The sequence below is a fragment of the Mastomys coucha genome, unplaced genomic scaffold, assembly GCF_008632895.1.
Source record: "Mastomys coucha isolate ucsf_1 unplaced genomic scaffold, UCSF_Mcou_1 pScaffold9, whole genome shotgun sequence".
NCBI lineage: Eukaryota > Metazoa > Chordata > Mammalia > Rodentia > Muridae > Mastomys > Mastomys coucha.
The window spans coordinates 65069926-65089527 of record NW_022196915.1 but is presented as its reverse complement, the minus strand read 5'-3'; the positions used below and the strand labels follow the sequence as shown (position 1 = coordinate 65089527).

Here is a 19602-nt window from a genome sequence, read left to right as displayed (position 1 = left end):
AAGAGGAGCCACATGGACCATGCTACTAATTGACTCGTCTCCATGTGGCTTACTCAACTAGCTTTCTTATACAATCTAGGACTACCTCCTTAGGGGTGGTACTGCCCACAGTGGGCAAGCCCCTCACACATCAACCCGTAATCAAGAAAATACCTTGGAGACATGACTACAGGCCAGTCTGATAGAGGCAATTCTTTGATTAGGGTTCTCTCTTCCCACGTGACCCTTAGTCTGTGCCAGGATGATAGAAACTGATATACTCTTTCAGGTAGCTGCCCTCACCTGCACATAGTTACATGCAGATACACCCATATGCACATAATTAAAAATTAAAACAAATTATTTAATGAGGTAATAGCACAAATGTGTGTTGCTTTGAATACTTCAAAAGTGTGTCTGTAAAACACCCCAAGTACATAGGGTCACAATTTGCATGATTTTTTTTATTTAGCACCAACTTTTGGGCCTTTGTAGATTTCTGAAAAGGTCATCTTATCAAGATGTCTACCAATTATATGTGAAGTATTTAACAATTCATATCAAGATGAATCATTTAGAAACATGCTGGTGCAGAGTGCTCTATGAGATGTTTGAATATCATATTCATGTGGATGTTGAAGCCTGTTTTAAAATGATTCTTATTTTGCATTGCCCTTGAATATTTCCTTGGGCTATTATTACTTCCTGATGTTTTCCTTTTTTGCTTTCTTATATTTTCGGCATATCTGTATGGCCGGCTTTGGGGTCCTGGTATTCCGTTTTACCTAAACCGTTGGCAGAAATGTGTGTAATATAGTTTTCCCTCGTAGATATTTGCTGCCCCATCCTTTGATGACAAGATTCTGGAAGTCGTCGCAGTGTTTGACAGTGTGCAGATGGCAGTGTCAAGGGTCATCAAACTGCAGCACCACCGGATAGCACAGGTTGGTGTCTCAGGTCAAAGCTCAGCCTATCTCATGGGTAAGGATCATAGAGGGAAGCTGTTGCAGACGCCTACACTGATTGGCTTCTTTAAAAAGCACATCGGTGGTGTAAACGTCATGACTGGTTTTCTGCCGCGTCTCACTGTGTCATTGTAGCGGTAAAGCATAATGTTTTGTTGAGTTGAGTGGAGTCAACACAAAGCCGGATGATGCAGGCTGCATTGATTCCCAGGTTGATCTGTGGTCTTAAATAATGTGTTGGCTTCATTTCAGTGCCGTACAGTAAAAATCACTATATTTGGTGACGAGGGAGTCCCAGTGCAGGTGGATGGTGAAGCATGGGTCCAGCCTCCAGGGATCATCAAGATTGTGCACAAAAACAGAGCGCAGATGCTAACCAGAGACAGAGTGCGTACCTTTAATTTTGATTTTTACCTATTTGTATGTTGGGGGACGTGTGGTACAAACATGTTAAGTGCGGTGCCAACACAAGCCAGAAGATGACCCTGGATCACCCCGGAGCTTGAGTTACAAGTGGCTGTGAGCCACCTGAGGTGGGTGCTGGGTCCTCTGTCACAGTATTACCTGTTCTTAACCACTGAGCCATCTCTCTGTCCTCTGGACAGTCCCCTAGAATTTTACCAAATATTTTCAAAAGTTGGAAACTATGAAAAGTAGAGATCATTGAAAGCAGTTTAAATTATCTCTTAAATGCACTGTGTATCGTGCTTGAAGCATGTAGCTTACTGGAGTTTGAAGTATGAACCGTTATTCAGTTTTAAGGTGAGTACTTTGTTTTTTACAACTTTTAGGTTCACAGAGCAATTGACCAGCAAGTCCATAGAACTTCTGTTCCCATTTCTTTCCTTCCACCACCCCGGCACACAAAAACTCCTATCGCTCGTATGTTGTACACACGTGTAGTGTGTGGCACAGTTTTTACAACTGGTAATCTATTAATATTATTGTTAACTGCCAGGCATGGTGGCACCCACCTTTAATTCCAACACTTGGGAGGCAGAGGCAGGTCAACCTCTGTTAGTTCAAGCCAGCCTGGTCTACATAATGAGTTCCAGGCTAGCCAGGGCTATAAAGTGAAACTCTTTCAAACATAACGCACATACATACATACATACATACATACATACATACATACATACAAAAAAATACATGTAGGTGCACGCACTCACACATGCACACTAACATATACACACACGCACACATTTTCACATATGTGCACTCACACATTCACACAAATGCACTCGCACCCCCTGCCCCCCTCCCCAACACACACTTCGATACACACTTCTAGATGGCATTGCTCTCCCTGTTGTTACCCTGTGTTCTGTCTTCTTTCTTCCTTTCTCACTTTATCCCTGGCAGCCATTGATCTTTCTAACCACCTCCATACTTTGGTCCCAAAATAAGTATTTTTAGTTAAGGTCAGCACTTAACTAATAAGGATGACAGTATTCATACCATCTAGTAAAAGAGTGAAGTGAAATAAAAATTATGATCGATCACTCATTGGATAAAGACTGAAACATAAGCACCACTTATGAACATCAGTGGTGTAATCATCTTCATTGGTCACTTTTCTCTCTTTGATGTCATGCAGTGAAAGATTTGAAAAATCCCTTTCACCAATTTAGTGAGTTCTTAGAGTAGAGCAAAGAAAGCTGACTCTCCTATAATGTCTAGCTGCCATATATTGCTGTATTTCTTCATGCGTGCGTGCGTGTGTGCATGCATGTGTTGTGTTATGCTAGTCTCCGAGGTCTAACGTAACTGTTCCTTGCCATTCTGGTTTTAAATAGGCCTTTGAAAGCACCCTGAAGTCTTGGGAAGACAAGCAGAAGTGTGACTCTGGGAAGCCAGTTCTTCGAACCAACCTGTACATCCATCCCGCCCCTGACCTGGCAACAGAGGAAGTGTCACAGATGCGGCTCTGCTCCCAGGCTGCAGAGGAGCTCATCACTAGGTAAAGGGCTTCTGCCGGAGATTTGGCTGGGAGAACTCTGGTCTTGGCCAGTTGTGTTGTCTTCTTTGAAGTTGGTTTGATACCTAGGGTGTTAATGAGGGATGCGTTGGCTGATTTCGTTACCTGCCTCCTGAGGGCCTAGGCTGTATCTTGCCCCCTTTATCGCGTCTTCCACGCGTGCTGTCAGTAGTCTGCATCTTACACGGCTTCAAAAACAATGCCGAGTGTCCTGACACGCACACTCTGCACTACCCGCTTGTTGCCCTGGAACTACTCACTGTGTGTAAGATGTTGGAAGAAGTCTGAACATGAGCCATGTTCCCACACGTCATGAGACAGAACCAACAGTTATAGTTTCTGGCAATATAGTCCAAAGATTTAGAGACAACACATACTTGTCCTTCTAGACAGAAAGGGGAGAGATCTTTGAAAACTGAGTTTGACGGATGTAAAAGATATAAAAGTCAGCCAGGCAGTGGTGGCACGTGACTTTATCCCAGCACTTGGGAGGCAGAGGCCAACCTGGCCTACAGAGCGAGTTCTAAGACAGCCAGAGTTACACAGAGAGGCCCTGCCTTAGAAAACAAACAAGATATAAGAACCAGTATGACAGAACTAAATTTCGGAATGGAAGAGAGGCTGTGACAAGACCTTCAACTCCTCCTCACCTGTCATCTACCAAGTGGGAATGAATTCTCAGCCTGCCACTCAGTACACAGATTCAGTATCTATGAGCTTCCATGTTTTCATCTGAGGACTTGAGAAAGTGTATCATCATAGGCTGTGAACATTAAATGTTTATACATGTATATATATGTTGGTTTTTTGAGACAGGGTTTCTCTGTATAGCCCTGGCTGTTCTGGAACTCACTCTGTAGACCAGGCCGGTCTCGAACTCAGAAATTCGGCTGCCTCTGCCTCCCAAGTACTGGGATTAAAGATGTGTGCCACCACGCCTGAACATTAAATGTTATAATGTATGTAATAAAACGGTTAGCATGTAGGTATTGAATATGTAAGTTGTGCCCTGGCGTGCTGCATTTGAAATTTCAAAGAGTGAAAGATCAATTTCTGGAGTACAGCTGATAAAACAGCAGCTTTGTAAGTTCAAGTCCTAGGCTCAAGCGCAATATCACAGGAAACCCAAGAAGTGGACGTGGAAGCTCCACTGTTTGCAGCCTTTCCCTCTTTCCAGCACTGCTCTCTCCAGGCCAGGGGACACTCTTCAAAAGGCTAGTGTTCAGTGATACCCCAAAGTGTTTATTTTGTCTGATTCTTCCCTTTAGGATTTGTGACGCGGCCACGATTCACTGTCTCCTGGAGCAAGAGCTGGCTCACGCCGTGAATGCGTGCTCACATGCCCTGAACAAAGCCAACCCACGCTTCCCGGAGGTGAGGATTTCATGGTAAATTCTCATTCCACAGATTCTTTGGGCATTTCAGCTACTGTAAAATACTGTAGAGACACTCCCTGTGAAAGATAGCGGTGTCTTTCTGTGGCTGTGGTTAAAACACTGTAACCAGAAGCAACGCGGGGAGGGAAGACTTCATTTCTTACTTGGCTGACTTGTGTCCATCCCAGTCCACCGTGAAGTCAGCTTATAACTTGGGCAGGAACCAGAGAAGAAGGCAGGGAGGAATGTTGCTCGCTCTGCCTTGCTCTTCAGGCTCAGCTTCAAGTGCCTTGTACCTCCCAAAACCCGCCTCCATTCAGGCGGCTCCGCCCACAGTGGGCGGGGCCCCCACATCAGTAGGCAGCCCTGCAGGTTCTCCATTGAGGCTTGCTCATCCCAGAAGACTCTAATCTAGGGCTCACAGGCTCTTCAGGAAGAACAAGCTTGCAACAAGTCTGTGGCCACGGATTTGTTTGCCTTTTCTTGCCATCCGTCTGTCCGTCCATTTGTCCACCCATCCATCCATCATCTCCCTGTTCTTAGAATTTCTCCATTTCTATCTCACTTGCAATCATGCGTCACCTTGGCATCTTCTTTCAAGTCTTTCTACTGCTTTTATTAAATTAATTTCTCTCTCTCTCTTCTCTCTTCCTTCTTTCCATTCATTCATTCATTCATTCATTCATTCATTCATTCATTTGGGGGATGGAAGATAGCCACAGAGCAGAAGACAATTTACAAGAGTTAATTCTCCCTTTCCCCCATGTGGTTTCTAGGGATTAAACTGAGTCATCGGGCTGGGTGGCTAGTGCCTTTCCTGCTGAGTCATTCCACAGGCCAGACTTTTCATCTGTCTGTCTTCCTTCTTCCTCGTGATTTACCCTCTCCCCCCGAATCTAAAAGGAAAGACAAACCTAGAATGATCGATCGTAGGAGCTCGGTTGGAGGTGTTCAGTCGTTTCCTGGTTTGACTCTGATACCCTGCTTCACTTTTCGCTAAATTGTTAAGTTGACGCTTCTGTAGTTTTTAATGCATGTGTCGATAATGGAGTGGGTATAATTATAACTCTTGGAATGTGAACTACTGTGCAATAGGAGTCTAGAAAAAGCTGATACCTTTATTTTACTCTTCTAATTACTCAACTGAAATTACCCAAACTAGTGTTCTACTAAATGTTACTGAGCATGGTTAAAGCTCAAAAATCAATGTATTTGGAACCATGGAGCGAAAACAGATAGAACTGCAGTTGAAACACAGTGGAGGGGTAAGCCCCCTGCCCAGGAGAAAAATCTGTGTATAACCTTTGACTCTCCCACAGCTTGACTACCATAATTGTCTGCTATTGACCAGTAATGTTAAAATGTTACTTAAACACACTTTTTTGTGATTTTACTTATTTATGTTTTATTTGTATGTTATTTATTTTATTTTAGTGTATGAGTATGTAGTATGTGCCTGAATGTATGTATGTACACCATATGTATGTGGTACCCTTGGAAGCCAGAAGAGGGCATCAGATCTCCTGGGACTGGAGTTCCAGATGATTGTGAGCTGCCTGCCATGTGGGTGTTTGAAATTGAACCTGGATCCTCTGGATGAGCAGCCAGTGCCTGTAACCATTGAGCTACCTCTCCAGCTCTTTAACACATATTTTATATATTACATATGGCAGAAGATAGTCGAGAATCATGGGAATGCACTTTTACTGCAGCACAGAATTACCTGGAAAACTGCTCAGGCAGAGATGAGTTATGCCACTTAGAACTTTAAGCAGATACCGTCGATACGTGGATCACCACGAGAGCACCAGAAATGCTTACAATGGTGAAGTCCATTCTTCATTTTGCCAAATTGTGATTTAATAGTGCACTTTACATTTGCATACACTTTCCCCAGCTGAAAGTGACACTATTTTTGTGAGTACCTGAGTACATTTTTAAAAGTGATTTATTCTGTTTTTAACTCTGTATGTGCATCTGTGTGTTTATATGTCTGTGTGGGGATACATGCAGGTGACTGCGGGTACCACCCCTGGAGTCCAGGGCCTTGGGTTCCATGAAGGTAGAGTGCAGCAGTTGTGGGCCACCTGACATTGTGCTAGGAACTGAACTCAGGTCCTGTAGCAGCAGCAAGTGCTTCTAACTGATGAGCAACTCCCCTCACCTACATTTTGATTGTTTAATCTGTGCCTGTATTTTACTATTCATGACCTATTTAACCTTTTCTTAATTTTGTCTGATATCTCTTAGCTGTGCAGTTCATCTTCAAGATTTTTCAAATTGTCAAAAATCTACAAAAATATACATAACTGAACCTCCACTGTTCAAATCCTTGATATACAGAGATCGCCTGTGTAATTGGATAATTCCCTCCTTCAAGACACAACTTTCTTTGATTTAACTTTTATAGCAGTATATTTATTGGTTCTAGCATATATATACTTATAGATAGGAGATGTGATCCTGAGTGTGTGTGTATATATATATTCATTCTTTTGATTCTATGACTTATTAATTAACAGAGATAACCTTATTAACAAACTTATGTACAAAATTTTGAATCTGTTATTGAATTTTGGTACTTCTTTTGAGAATCACTTACAATGAGAATACAATTTACAGAATTTACTGGTAAGGGGGTCTTAATTTAATGTGGAAATATATATCTTTGTTATTCTCTTCTAGAGTCTTACGAGAGATACTGCCACTGAAATAGCCATCAACGTCAAGGCGCTCTATAATGAAACAGAGTCCTTGCTAGTTGGCAGGGTTCCTTTGGTAAGAAAAAGAAATGATCAATGGCTGTTCTAGTTTGCTTCTTTGCCTGTGATACACTGTGGCCAAAAGCAAATTAGAGAGGAAAGGGGTCATTTCATCTTACAACCGCCCAGGTCAGAATCCTTTACCAAGGGAAGTCAAGGCAGGATCCCAGAGGCAGGAAGTGAAGCAGAGACCACAGAGGAACCGAATCCTGCTTCCTGGCCTGCTTCCAAGCTCAAGTCCAACAGCCCAGAGCCAGCTGCCTGTGTATGGTACTGCCCACCAGGGGCTGGGCCCTCCTTCATTAATTAGCAATTGAGAAAGTGCCCTACAGATATGCCACAGGCCAATCTGATGGAGGAAGTTCCTCGGCTGAGGTTCCTTTTTCCCATGTGACTCTGGGTTTGTGTCAAGTTGACACCTGAAGCTCATGCCGACAGTCGTCCAGATGGTGGGATAGGGATCTAAGCCTTGCTTCATTAGTGTATTAAGCCGACCCCTGACCTCCATTGTTGGACCTTCCTTTCTGTCAGACTTTTGCCTTCAGGAAAGCAATGCTAAACTCTAGAGCTATCATCCAGGTCACCATCTTCTCACACCATCCCTCTCTCGGCTTTGAGAGATGTGAGCTATAATATAGTAGCCACTCCTCAGCTACTCACACTTGTACAAACTTAGGAGAAATCACAGTCTCACCACCCCCACCCCTCACCCAGTGAATACTAGAAATATGATCGATGTGGTCTTCCAGATGTGCTCTATAAACATTGTATTTCAAGAGCTGTTTCTGTTTTAATTCAGTTCGGTCCTGGAAATCAAGTGTAAGAAAGTGTGAATCTGGCTAAAGCCCAGAGGCCTGGAACATAAACACAGCCCTTTCTGTAAAAAAAACCTGCATTGTTTTTGAATGTTCTGACATTGAATCTTGTGACCACCTGGAGTTAGGCTTGTGGAAGGCCTAATACATTAGCTGTCTTTCCCTTCTATGTGTCTCTTTGAATGATTCCAAAGCATTTCTTGTCATAGTAGTCGTATCTGTTTGGGCAAATATAAACCGACGTAAAATTATGAAAGTCATTACCGACATAGCATGTGAAGTGGTGGTTGGGGAGCTGGAGCTTGGTGTCCTGGGCTGTGACTGTGGTCCAGCAGGATGCGCCACCAGAGTCTCCTTTCTGCTTAAGATACCCAGAGGCTCTGTTGGGTCCAGTTCTCTTCATCACCTCCCAGGGAACCGAAACACAGCTTCCTGGGCCACAGGGTGACCGGCTCCACTCACGCAACGCAGAGCTAGTAGGAAGAACTATTGGTCACTTGTGGGTGGGATCAGTGGAGGCCTTGCCTTAGCTATTGCTGATATCGTTTTTGTTAACCAGAATCTTATATTGCTTTTCCAAAATAAGCCTACCAGAAATCCTGTGGGCTATGATTAAGGTTCCAGTTTTCAAATTGAGTGTTTTTCATGTCACTTGAAAAACTTTTAAGGTCATTTATGATAAGAAATAGAAGTATAACTTTATCCTTTACACCAAAAGTATCTCTTCTGCTCTGAGGTATTATATTTAGTGATTATATTATATTAAAAGAGCTCTCACCCTCTGTTTCTTCAAAATCCTCTCTGATCTTCAAACATAGATTTTTGGTTTGAAACATGTCCCAGTAAATTTTACCCAAAGTCTTAATGATAATGTGATAATAATTTATTATATTCAAGAGCACCAAAGTTTATTTGTCACTTTACTTTCAGAGCAATTATGAAATACCATGTAATCAATTTTATCAGATATACATTCTTATATTCAAAGAAAATGGTAAATGTCATACAATAGGGTGGAAAATCTTATTTTTATTAACTACTGGGAGGTAGATATTTTCAATATTACAGGGAATCTACAACAAAAAGATGCTTATAATAGACAATAATGATAATGTCAGAATTTTCTAAAATTCTGTGACCATCAGCGCCGGCACTGTGGGGTTTAAACGAGACTAGAAAGGGACTGAGTAGCTGCAGGAATTCTCAGGAATACTCAAGTTGCATTGTGCTGTTTCTAACAGAGAAAACTACGGTGCCTTTAGGCAGTTACCCTGCCCTAAATTTGTATAGCTAGTAACCACGCACGACGAGAATCTCATTGACTGCCTTCCAATTCTGCCCATCGTAGTAACTAACTCAGATACGTTACAGTGAATAACAAATGGCAATTGTATTCTCTTTAAAGTTGTCACATCCAGTTCCAGACTACTAGCCCTTTGGCTCTCTCCTGATTGTCATAATAGTTCTTCAACATAAAATTTTTGGAGATTCGTTTTTCCCTAAAACGTCTTCTTTTGATTTGCCAGGATATCTGTGTGTGTGTGTGTGTGTGTGTGTGTGTGTGTGTGTGTGTGTATTTGTGTGTGCTTATTATATGATGGGTATTTGGTTATGATTAGTTTTTAAAATTGTTAATTTGTTTATGGAACAAGTCTGTAAGTCAGAATAATTTTGACAATTAGGCTGGTTGACAAGTATGTGCTTGTAAGCAGTGAAGGGGCAGTTAGAGTGAGGGAAGGGGTGGATGTGAGGGCCAAGAAACACTAAACCCAGCAGTTTTGGAGGGCAGATTATTCAGTCGCACCAGTTACATATATGGACTTTGGGATTAGGAGTTAGGAGAAAAGCAACCAGCTCGTTATCAGAGGGAAGATGCTCCAAGGGGGGGCCTAGTTGGTCACTGAGTCTCGCTTTGTTTTGCTTTCTCCCCCTGCTGGTGACTAGCACTTGGAGTCTCCTCATGAAGAGCTGGTATCCACTGCCTTACATTCTGTGGAGATGGAGCTTCGGAAGTTAACGGAGATCCCCTGGCTTTATTACATCCTACACCCCAATGAGAATGAGGTATGTCAGATCCAGCCTACCGAATGTGGACAGTAAGACTTTAGAGTTTGAACTTACGTTTGAAAAAAGACATGTCAGGGAAATGAAGGTTGAATACTTCTTTGAAATATTTTGTTGATAAGAGAGAAAGGACCTTTTTGTGAACATGGGCATTTAGTAGAGTAGTACATGTTCAGTATTCAGAACCCATTTGTGCTGTCTAGTTTTATGTCAGCTAGACACAAGCTGGAGTGGTTTGGGAAGAGAGAACCTCGGTTAAAAAAGGTACCTTCTACGTTGGACGGTAGGGAAGCCCGTAAGGCATTTTCCTTATTAGTGATTGACAAGGAAAGGCCCAGCCTCTTGTGGGTAAGGCCACCACCCCTGGGCTGGGGATCTGGGTTCTATAAGAAAGAAGGCTGAGTTAAGCCCTGAGGAGCAAGCCACTAGGCAGCACCCCTCCATAGCCTCTGCATCTGCTCCTGCCTCCAGGTTTCTACCCTGATTTCCCTTGGTGATAGACTATATGTAATATGGAAGTATAAGTTGAAATTTAAAACCTTTCCTCTTTGTGTTACTTTTGGTCATGGTGTTTCATCGCAGCAATACAAACCCTAACTAGGACACCATTCTTAGTTTAAACTTGCTAACAGAGTGTTGTTTTGTTTTTGTTTTTGTTTTTTTTTTTTGTTTGTTTGAATTTTGCAGGAGCCTCCTATGGATTGCACCAAAAGAAACAACAAAAGCACAGTCTTTCGCATAGTGCCAAAGTTTAAAAAGGAAAAGGCTCAGAAACAGAAAACAAGTTCACAGCCTGGTAGGTGGCCCCACAGTGCAGAGGGGAAAAATAACTAGTCAAAAAGTTACTGGTGAGGGCGGGGACTACTCTAGAGCTAGGTAGTGATAAGCATTTCCCAGCACTGTATACTAAGTATCATTGAATTGTATACTTTAAAGCGGTTAAGATGGCACATTGAATCATGCAAGTCATATCTTACTCAGTATGTCCAGTTCTTGGTGAGAATCTGTGGTTTTAAATGGAAGGAGAAGAGGAGAAATCACTGAGTTGTTTCTGTTCTGACCAGTTGAGTCAATGTATCCATTCAAAGTGCCTTTTATCTTCTCAACAGCTGCTTCAGACATCAGTGAATAACTTCCTTTTCTTCTCAGAGTTAAAAATCCAGATGTCTTTGATAAGGGGAGCATAGACATTCTCTTTTACTCCGCTTGCTAAATATATGTTTTCACTGAAGTTCCAGATCCCCTTTTTTTTCTGTTTTAAGGACACAGTTCCGCCCTTTGATAATAAATACCAAAGCCAAAGCGGTGCTACTTGCATTCTCAGCGAAGATGAGGTCTTCGGCACCCTGCTGCTCTCTCTAGCTCCTTCCCTTAGAGGTTAGCTTTCCGCCATCTGTTCTAGTGCCTTGGGAGTTCTCTGTCTAGATCTGCCGTTCGTAATGAAATCACTTTATAAGTTCTTAGATGAATTTCATACATTCTTAGGAGAATTTTATAAATTCTTCTGAGTTAGCCCTATGGTTTTTATAAACAGTGATACAACTACAGGATGTACAGTGATACATCTAACAGTCTTACATCTACAGGAATAGTTATTGAGGCATATTTAAAAACCAAACACAGGGGAAAAAAGGGGGTAGGTCTTTGGATGAAAGAATTGGAAGAACAGTCAGTTATCCATACTGAAAAGTAACATAATCCAACTAGTCTTGGGCAGTAGCCTGAACAGTTTTTTGATGACATTGAAGTAGTGCTCTGTGGCTATTAATTATTGTTGCAGTTATCAGTAACAGAGTCTGTAGAGGCAATACTTAGAGTCTGCAAGACTTAAAGCATATCAGTAGTAAAAACAAATAGCCCAGATCAGTATCTATTTGCGGTTCATTGCTGACACTTTCACGTGCTGTCTTAAGGAAAGGCACTGGAGAGCGTTCTGATTTTTGCTTCATGGAACCTAGTGGTGCAAAATTAGTGCCCTAACGCACATTGTGTGGTTTTGATGAGAAGCTGGACTATGGCTGAAGGCAAGGGAGGCGAGGGTGCAGGTGGAACCCATGTTTGATTACTCATAATTGAATAATTGGCGGTCTGTAACCTGCATGGGGAGGGGCAAGGAGCCGTCGAAGCATCCGCTTTCGCAGTCCCTTTGCTAGCGCCCCCTGCTGTCTGTCTCGGTTTTCTGGCTGACTTTGCTTTGTAATGCATCGCGCTTGTAGACATTAAGGGGGTTTTGCTCTTAACTTTGGTAGTTCAGAATTGGGGCACAGAGGAAGTTGCTGCTTGGCTGGATCTGCTCAATTTGGGAGAGTACAAAGAAATCTTCGTGCGTCATGACGTCAGAGGGGCTGAACTTTTGCATCTGGAAAGACGAGATCTTAAGGTATTTTTTTCTTTGCGCTTCTCTTTGGCTTTCGACATTTTTCGTGCAATGCAGAATCTTTTCTCCTGTGAGTCCTCTGTCATGTGCTTTCGGCTTGGCTTGCATTATGCAACTGTGCGCTCATCTCTCACATTTGTTTGTAGTCTGACGTCGTCGTGTGCTTCTGCAGTGAGGATGTCAGCAGTATTTTTGTGTCGGGACCACTTTCTGACTCTCACAGCAGAAGCACAGCATGCACCTCGTAACTTGTCTTTGTATCCACTGGTGTGGCTGTCCCTGTCCTCACGTTTTCAAGTGGGTCATGTTTCTACCACCTCATAGTGTTGCAGCTGCATGGATGGACTGTTGTTGGAAGAGACTAAAAATGAATGGAATATAAGGTTAACTAAAAATTAATGCAAAATACAATATGAGGTTACAGATGAGACAGCAGTGATAATTTAGAGTCCTCTGATTTTTCTGTGCTTCTAAGCTGTACTTTGAAGATCACATAAATAACTACACAGTGTATCACAACTTCCTTTCCATGGCACATTGTTAGTATCATATTAGTCTCAAAAGGAAATGCTTTATTGTCTTAGTAAATGGGGCTAAAACTATGTATAGCTGCTTTCTCTGTCATACGCCAGAGCAGGAAAACCCTCATTGATAACGAGCAGCAGTTCCACTTTAGTCTCTGTGTACAGACTCGGCAGTAGACTAGCGTAAGCGGGATTATTCTGCCCAGGATTTAACGAGAATGATAGGAGCTGGAGAGATGGCTCAGTCACTAAAGCCCTGCTGCACAAGCCTGGGAACCTGTGGTCAGTCACAGCACTCGTGCAAACAGCAGCAGCAGCAGCGCAGCAGCAGCAAGGCGCAGCGGCATGCGTCTTAAACCTCAGCAGTGGGGGTGAGGAGACACAGGAGCACTCCCTAGAGTTCTCTGGCCAGCCAGTCTAGACAATGATCTCTAAACTTTACCAGAGACCCTGCCTCAAAATGTGAGGTCGTGAGTGCTGGAGGAAGACACACATCAGCTTCTGGCTTCCATGGGCACACACATGCAGAAGACCATGCATGGTGGGAGTTTGCTATATTTTCTCACAGCATGCTGCCGCTTTACAGCTCCGCTAAATAACATCGTGACACAATCCCTTTCTGGCAGATAATGCTCTAGAATGCGTAGAGTTATGACCTTTCAGTGCATTTGTAACTCTGCATTTGTTCATCTGCATAGTTTAGTGGAGATCTTGGCCCAAGTAATGGATAGTGTAAAGTTCATATCTTTATTACAGAGTTGTACAGTGCTTTAGCAGATCAAAAGGAGACTGCTGCCCCTATCTAAACATTGTTAGCTCTGATAATAAGAAAACAATAGAAGACTTATTCTGTTAGTCCTAAGTGATGCAAAGATTGACTTCAAAACTTGAGATGAATGTATACACATGTGCACACACATGCCACAAGCCCAGAACTGTGGTGGCATATTATAGCTAGTGTTTGTGTAGCTTCTAGTGATCTTGGCAGGTTGCACTATTTATTGACGGGCCAGTTGCTGGTTAATGGATTATGTTAGATTCACTCTGGAGGCTTACATCATACATGTTCTGAACTTGTGTATCTTTTTTTTTTTTTGAGATTCTTTTTTTTTTTATTTTGAAAGTTTATTGATTTTTTTGGATATACATATTCACAAATGTAGTACATATTGATAGGGTATTTTTTTGTCATATTCTTTAAAATTTATAAAATATTATAACAATAAAAATGAGTATTATAAAAGTTGTTTGATATAAAACAACAATCAATTTAACAGTCTTATGTAGATGCTCATCTATAGCAATAGAGAAAATACATTTTCCTCAATATAAATTTTAAATAACTCCAAACATATTAACTGTATACTTCAAAAAGAACTTGTGTATCTTAAAGTATACATATCATATGTGTTCTGAACTTGTGTATCTTAAAGTACACATGGATGCATACATGTTCATGTTGTGTAAATGCATATACAGATATATGTTCAACACAGATGTTTATATATGCATATATTGAATATAGCAAGTATTTGCCAAATGTTAAGGTTCATGCATACACACAGAAGCTGAATTAGTTAGAGTGACCTGTGAGTGGAGAGAGAGAGAGAGAATGAGGAGGGGGGAGATGCCAGAGGATTACTTTACTGAACAGCCTCATTAACTTTTCATGGTTTTGCTTTCTTTGCATTTTTTTATGCCAGTTACAGTCTCCCCCTTGCCACTTTAGAAATCTGTATTGACACTTAAGGCTTTTGGTTCTGAAATAGGGAATGGGTGATAGGAAGAGGCCATCTTTACAGAAGGAGCCCCCCAGAGCGCAGAACCACAGAACTGGAGAACTAACTGCTTCCCTCTTCCCTGTGTGTGAGCTTCAGAAGCGGCAGCCCCATAGACTAGTTCCTACATGCTGGGAAAGGACTACCTACTGCTGAGTCTTCTCCTACACACCCTCTGCTTCAACCCCTTAAGGCATATGTCAGGGATTCACAATCTTCTCTAACCTTGACCTCATTAGTGAACTTTAGGGTTCTGTTACCAATCAGCTGCTGATATTGAGCATCACAAAGGACATAGATCTTACCGTATCCCAAGAGAGATGCTCATCTTCTGTCTCTCTCCTGCTCTGTTTCCTCACCGGCTCTGCATTTTGCTAAACCATGTCCCTAGCTCCTCAAGTGCTGGAAGCAGAGAAACACAGAGTCAGAATTAGCATCTTCCCCTTCCTGATCCATCTCGGCATTCCAGCCAAGCTCCTACGTTGTAGATTCTGCTCCATTGTTGGTCTCCAGTCTTTGCCAGCAATTTCCTTCATGCTGCACCCCACATCCCATCTTTCTGTGGAAGATCATCTCACTGTTCCTCTGTTTCTCCAGTCTATAATCCATGTTGAGCCACCATATGTTGCCGTCTTCAATCAAGTATATTACTTTTCTGCTTAGGGCCTTCCAGTAGCCTCTCGTTCTTATGAGAATAGTGTATTCATCTCTGTGGAGGCCTAAAAGCCATACCTGTTTATTCACCCTTTGTCTCTGGCCCCTTGCTGGTCCATGGCCCATCCACTTTGGCCTCCTTGCTTAAAAGCACTGTTTCTGACCATGAGGATGTGTGCTCATGACTTACTATCCCTCACCAGTTAACTCCTTCCCACAGCTTGGACTAGGTAGACATCCCCTCGTTAACATGGGAGGTTACTGAACAACTGAAGATAACAACCTGACAGCCTAACGTGACTAAGAGAAACATTTCTAACATGCTTTAGCAGAGGAAGAGGCAGGCAGTGACTTTTTTTTTTTCCCCTGCTGGAATCCAGTAGGGATACTGGGTAAGATGGTAAAGGCAGCGTGGGAGTCTGCCCCTCCCCTCCACACACACACTCAGGGAGTTGTATATATGGGTGGCTAGAAGGATAACTCAATATCTCCAAAGGAATCTTTGGCAAAATTATGTCTATTCACCCAGAGAAACAAAAAGTCAGTGGTAAGGAATATGATAATGACAGTAAGGTCTGGAGAGATGGAGCCTCGGCAGGAATCTAGCCAAGCCAATGATCCCTGGGCTCGGAGAAGGCAAATTAAAAGGGCACTCCGTGCTGATCTTTGGCCTTTACGTGCATGAACAAACCACACATGTGTCTACATACATAACCCCCCCACACACACATGCACATCAGAAGTAAGTAGACAGTGAGACGAGTACACGATGCCTGCTGAAATGCAAGCTCCGTCGATGCCTAGCACAACCTAAACAGCTGGAAGCTGAGAAGATACTGAATTGGTCAGAGTAAAGGGACGGTGGCTACAGAGCCAGCGTAACTGTGTTACCCTCTAGAAAACGTTCCCCTCGTTGTACCAGAGCAGTCATTCTAAGGAGAATATCAAAGGTAAAGTTTGTGTTCTGGAGAAAGCAGGGCTTGTATGGCCTAAAATAAGATAAGATAGTTTATAAGCGGAGTATCATTGCAAAGTCTGAAGAATAAGTCCTCTTGTTCAAATGGGAACGGTGAAATGTGATATTTACATTCTTTTTGCATAAAAAAGAAATTCTGTTTTTGTGTATGCCTGTGTAAGTGTATGCTGTGTGTCCAGGTGCCCAGGGGGCCGGCAGAAGTTATAGGGTCCCTGGGGCTGCAGTGACAGATAGATGTAAGCCACTTGACGTGGGTGCTGGGAACTGAACTTGCGTCTTCTACAAAGTGGCAAGCCCTCTTCATCACTGAGCCAACTCTCCAGCCCCATTAAAACACCCAGTAACCTAGTAAATCTATGCAACAGACACGAATCTGGGCTTGCCCTCAAGTTTGATATTTATCACATACCCAAGAAATGTGAAATAGCCTGAGGACTAATTTCGTTCACCCAGGTAGCACATGAGAACATTTGTTTTTCTGGGTCAGTTAAGTTTGATAAAAAAAAAAAATGTTACTCTAGAATTATCTCAAGCTTGAATTGTGCTGGCTATAGAAAAATGGTTTTCTAGAAGGATTTAGAATGGTTATTATTACTGCTCTAAAGTGTAAGAGAAAGTGTGTATGCTGTGTCCATATGGGTAATTCAAATCAGTTTGATCTGCTTCATCTATAACTTCAAAAATAAATCCAGCCCTACACTGTAGACTTGAGTGAACTTTCTTAGGACATTTCCCATCTTGCAGTTAACTTCTTGGGAGAATGTCTAGCAAGATAGGAGAAAAAAATAAGAGCATCACTTAGAAGCACTGAGGGCTGAGGCCAGCTAGCCCATGATGCTCTGCAAAGTAACTTGGGCAACAAGAGAGAACGAGCCTCAAAAAGTGGGAGGAGAGAACCAACTCCCAAAAGTAGGCCTCTGGACTCCGCATGGTCACTGTGGCGTGTGCATGGCCAAACTCATTCACGTACACACACACACACACACACACACACACACACACACACACACACGCACGCACACTCAAAGAATACTTAATAAGATATTCTCATCAAATCTGGACTCTTGATGCAAATACAAATAAAATTTAAATTATAGGTAGTGGGCACTGGTCTCTTCTGCTATGATTAAACCTCACTTTTTTTTTCTTCCCACATCCTATAGCCCAATCAAGATGGTCCCAAGCTTGCTATGTAGCCAAAGATGACCTTGAAATTGTTGACCTCCACCAACCCTTGACTAATAAATCCTGGGACTTCAGGCATGTACCATCATGCCTAGCAGGCCTCAAGCTCAAGTTTAGTATAGCCCAAGATTAAATAGAGCTCAAGACCTGGGTGTGGTGGCACATAATGCCAAAGGTTGGGAAGCTGAGGCAGGAGGATCATCAAGTCCAAGAGTAAGCTGGATAAGCTAGCAGAGCCTTGTCTACAAAAGGCAAGGAAAGAAAGAAGTGTGTGTGTGTGTGTGTGTGTGTGTGTGTGTGTGTGTGTGTGCACGCACATTATGATAAAAACCTGTGTCATAAAAGTCTGGTTATCCTTCTTCATTTACCTCAGATCGCAAAAGAGCCAGTCTTTTGGAGAGACAGAGGCAGGGAGAGAGAGAAAGAAAGAGAGAGAGAGAGAGGGAGAGAGAGAGAGAGAGAGAGAGAGAGAGAGAGAGAGAGAGAGAGAGAGACCATATTAGTTTTGACTCTTGAATACTTTCCCTCTCTGTACATAATTCGTGAAAATATCACTTTTAAAAGGAACTTGCATGGGACATGGTATCTTTTTATTGACGAATCATTTTTAAGTATCATGGTATTTTTGTTTGATTACTTAGTTGTGTAGCTGTCACTTCCAGAGCCGACCAGTATGAACTGTTAATAAAATGAAGTTAATACTAATTGTATGAATTACTAGTTGAAATGCTTATTGGTAAACTTTTCTTTTTTCTCCCTCTCTTCCTATCACTTTTGGTTTTCTTTCTATCTTTCCTTTTTTATTAATATCTTCTCTTATCTTTTCAGGACCTGGGGATCCCGAAAGTGGGTCATATGAAGCGAATTCTCCAGGGAATTAAAGAGCTTGAACGGAACCCTCCCAACTTGTTCTGAGGTGTGGTCACACTGGTGCTATTTCTGGAAGAGAAGTCCTCGCCACTCAATACAGAGTCCTTGGAAGGCGCTGGCTGTTCTTGCCGTTTACTGCACAGATAAGCACCTCTGGAGCACCTCTCTCGATTGATATTTTGCTGTGGGTGAAGGTTTTGATTTGAGGTATTAGAAAATAAGTTTTTGTGCCAAAAAAAAAAAAGACCATTCCACAAAGCCATGTTCTCATTGTGCAAACCTGACATGCTAAAAAATGCTCACAGTGGTGGAAGAAGGATCAGACGTAATTGCCTTGTCTAAAAAGTGGACTTGCTTGCCCGACATCCGGTGTCTTTAGATCTGGGCGCACAGGAGGCTCCTATGTGCACCTGTAGCTGTGTTACCCGTGTGCAGCTGGCAAACTTCTTAGGCTTCATAGCGAAGGTGTTGACTCCTCCCTAGAAGCCACTGGTTAGGAGAGAAAGATAGGAGTTGTACTTTACGTTTTTCACCCCAAGTTCCCATTATCCACTGGTCAAAAACCATGGTGAAACCAACCCATCACACGCTATGACTGATGCAGATCTGATGCACGATGTTCCTTGCTTGAGTTGTCTTTCTTTTTCTTGCATGTCATATATATTATTGTAATATTTCAATAGCTTTAACGTCTATTATAATGAAATTTAATTTATTACCACCCAACTACCCAAGCACTTTTTGGTTAGTTAACCAGGGCACTTTTGAGTAAGTATTTCATACTTAAGATTCTGGGAATGTTCATCTGTGCCACGATCAACAAATGACATACATCTTAGGCAAACTAAATTATTTGCCCGTCCCAAACCACAGGTGTGCACATAAGGAGAATTAATGGGCATTTTCATAAGCTTACATGTTCTGTCACCTAACAAAACTTATTCCAACTTTCCAAACCCAAATTCTCACATTTTGTTCCCATTTTTTTTTCATTTCAATTTAATAACCATTTTGAGTTTCTGCTTGCACTTGTAAGACTTGCCATCCAGGGATTGTTCAAGGTCTTGGCTGAGATTCCTACCCTGAGTTCTGGTGGACTAGCTGAGGTGAATATTGGCAGGAGCTCACGGAGAGCCGGGATTTCATCCTGCTTCTTAAGGGCTCTTGGTATTATTATCTCACATTTTGATGGTCTATCAGGTAGATGTCATTTCCTTTTTTCTAAATCATTATGTGTCAGTGTCACTCAATAGAGTTATCAAGTATCTGAAAGCCAAAGGTATACATGTCAAAAAAGTA

At 42.2% G+C, this 19602-nt stretch overlaps 1 protein-coding gene across 10 annotated transcripts in view; it reads left to right on the top strand.

Moving 5' to 3' along the window:
- Dgkh (diacylglycerol kinase eta) overlaps positions 1-19602 on the top strand; it is a 159490-nt gene extending 139888 nt beyond the window's left edge. For 6 of the 10 annotated variants that reach the window (XM_031362509.1, XM_031362513.1, XM_031362515.1 and 3 more), the window contains 8 exons: positions 810-923; positions 1197-1331; positions 2741-2904; positions 4191-4296; positions 6984-7076; positions 9820-9939; positions 10627-10735; positions 12189-12655. In XM_031362509.1, the coding sequence (XP_031218369.1) occupies positions 810-923; positions 1197-1331; positions 2741-2904; positions 4191-4296; positions 6984-7076; positions 9820-9939; positions 10627-10735; positions 12189-12640 (1293 nt within the window). In that variant the 3' untranslated portion in view covers positions 12641-12655. Of the gene's footprint in view, positions 1-809; positions 924-1196; positions 1332-2740; positions 2905-4190; positions 4311-6983; positions 7077-9819; positions 9940-10626; positions 10736-12188; positions 12656-18261 lie in introns of those variants that run through there. The other 4 variants (XM_031362519.1, XM_031362511.1, XM_031362510.1 and 1 more) reach the window with 4 other exon arrangements.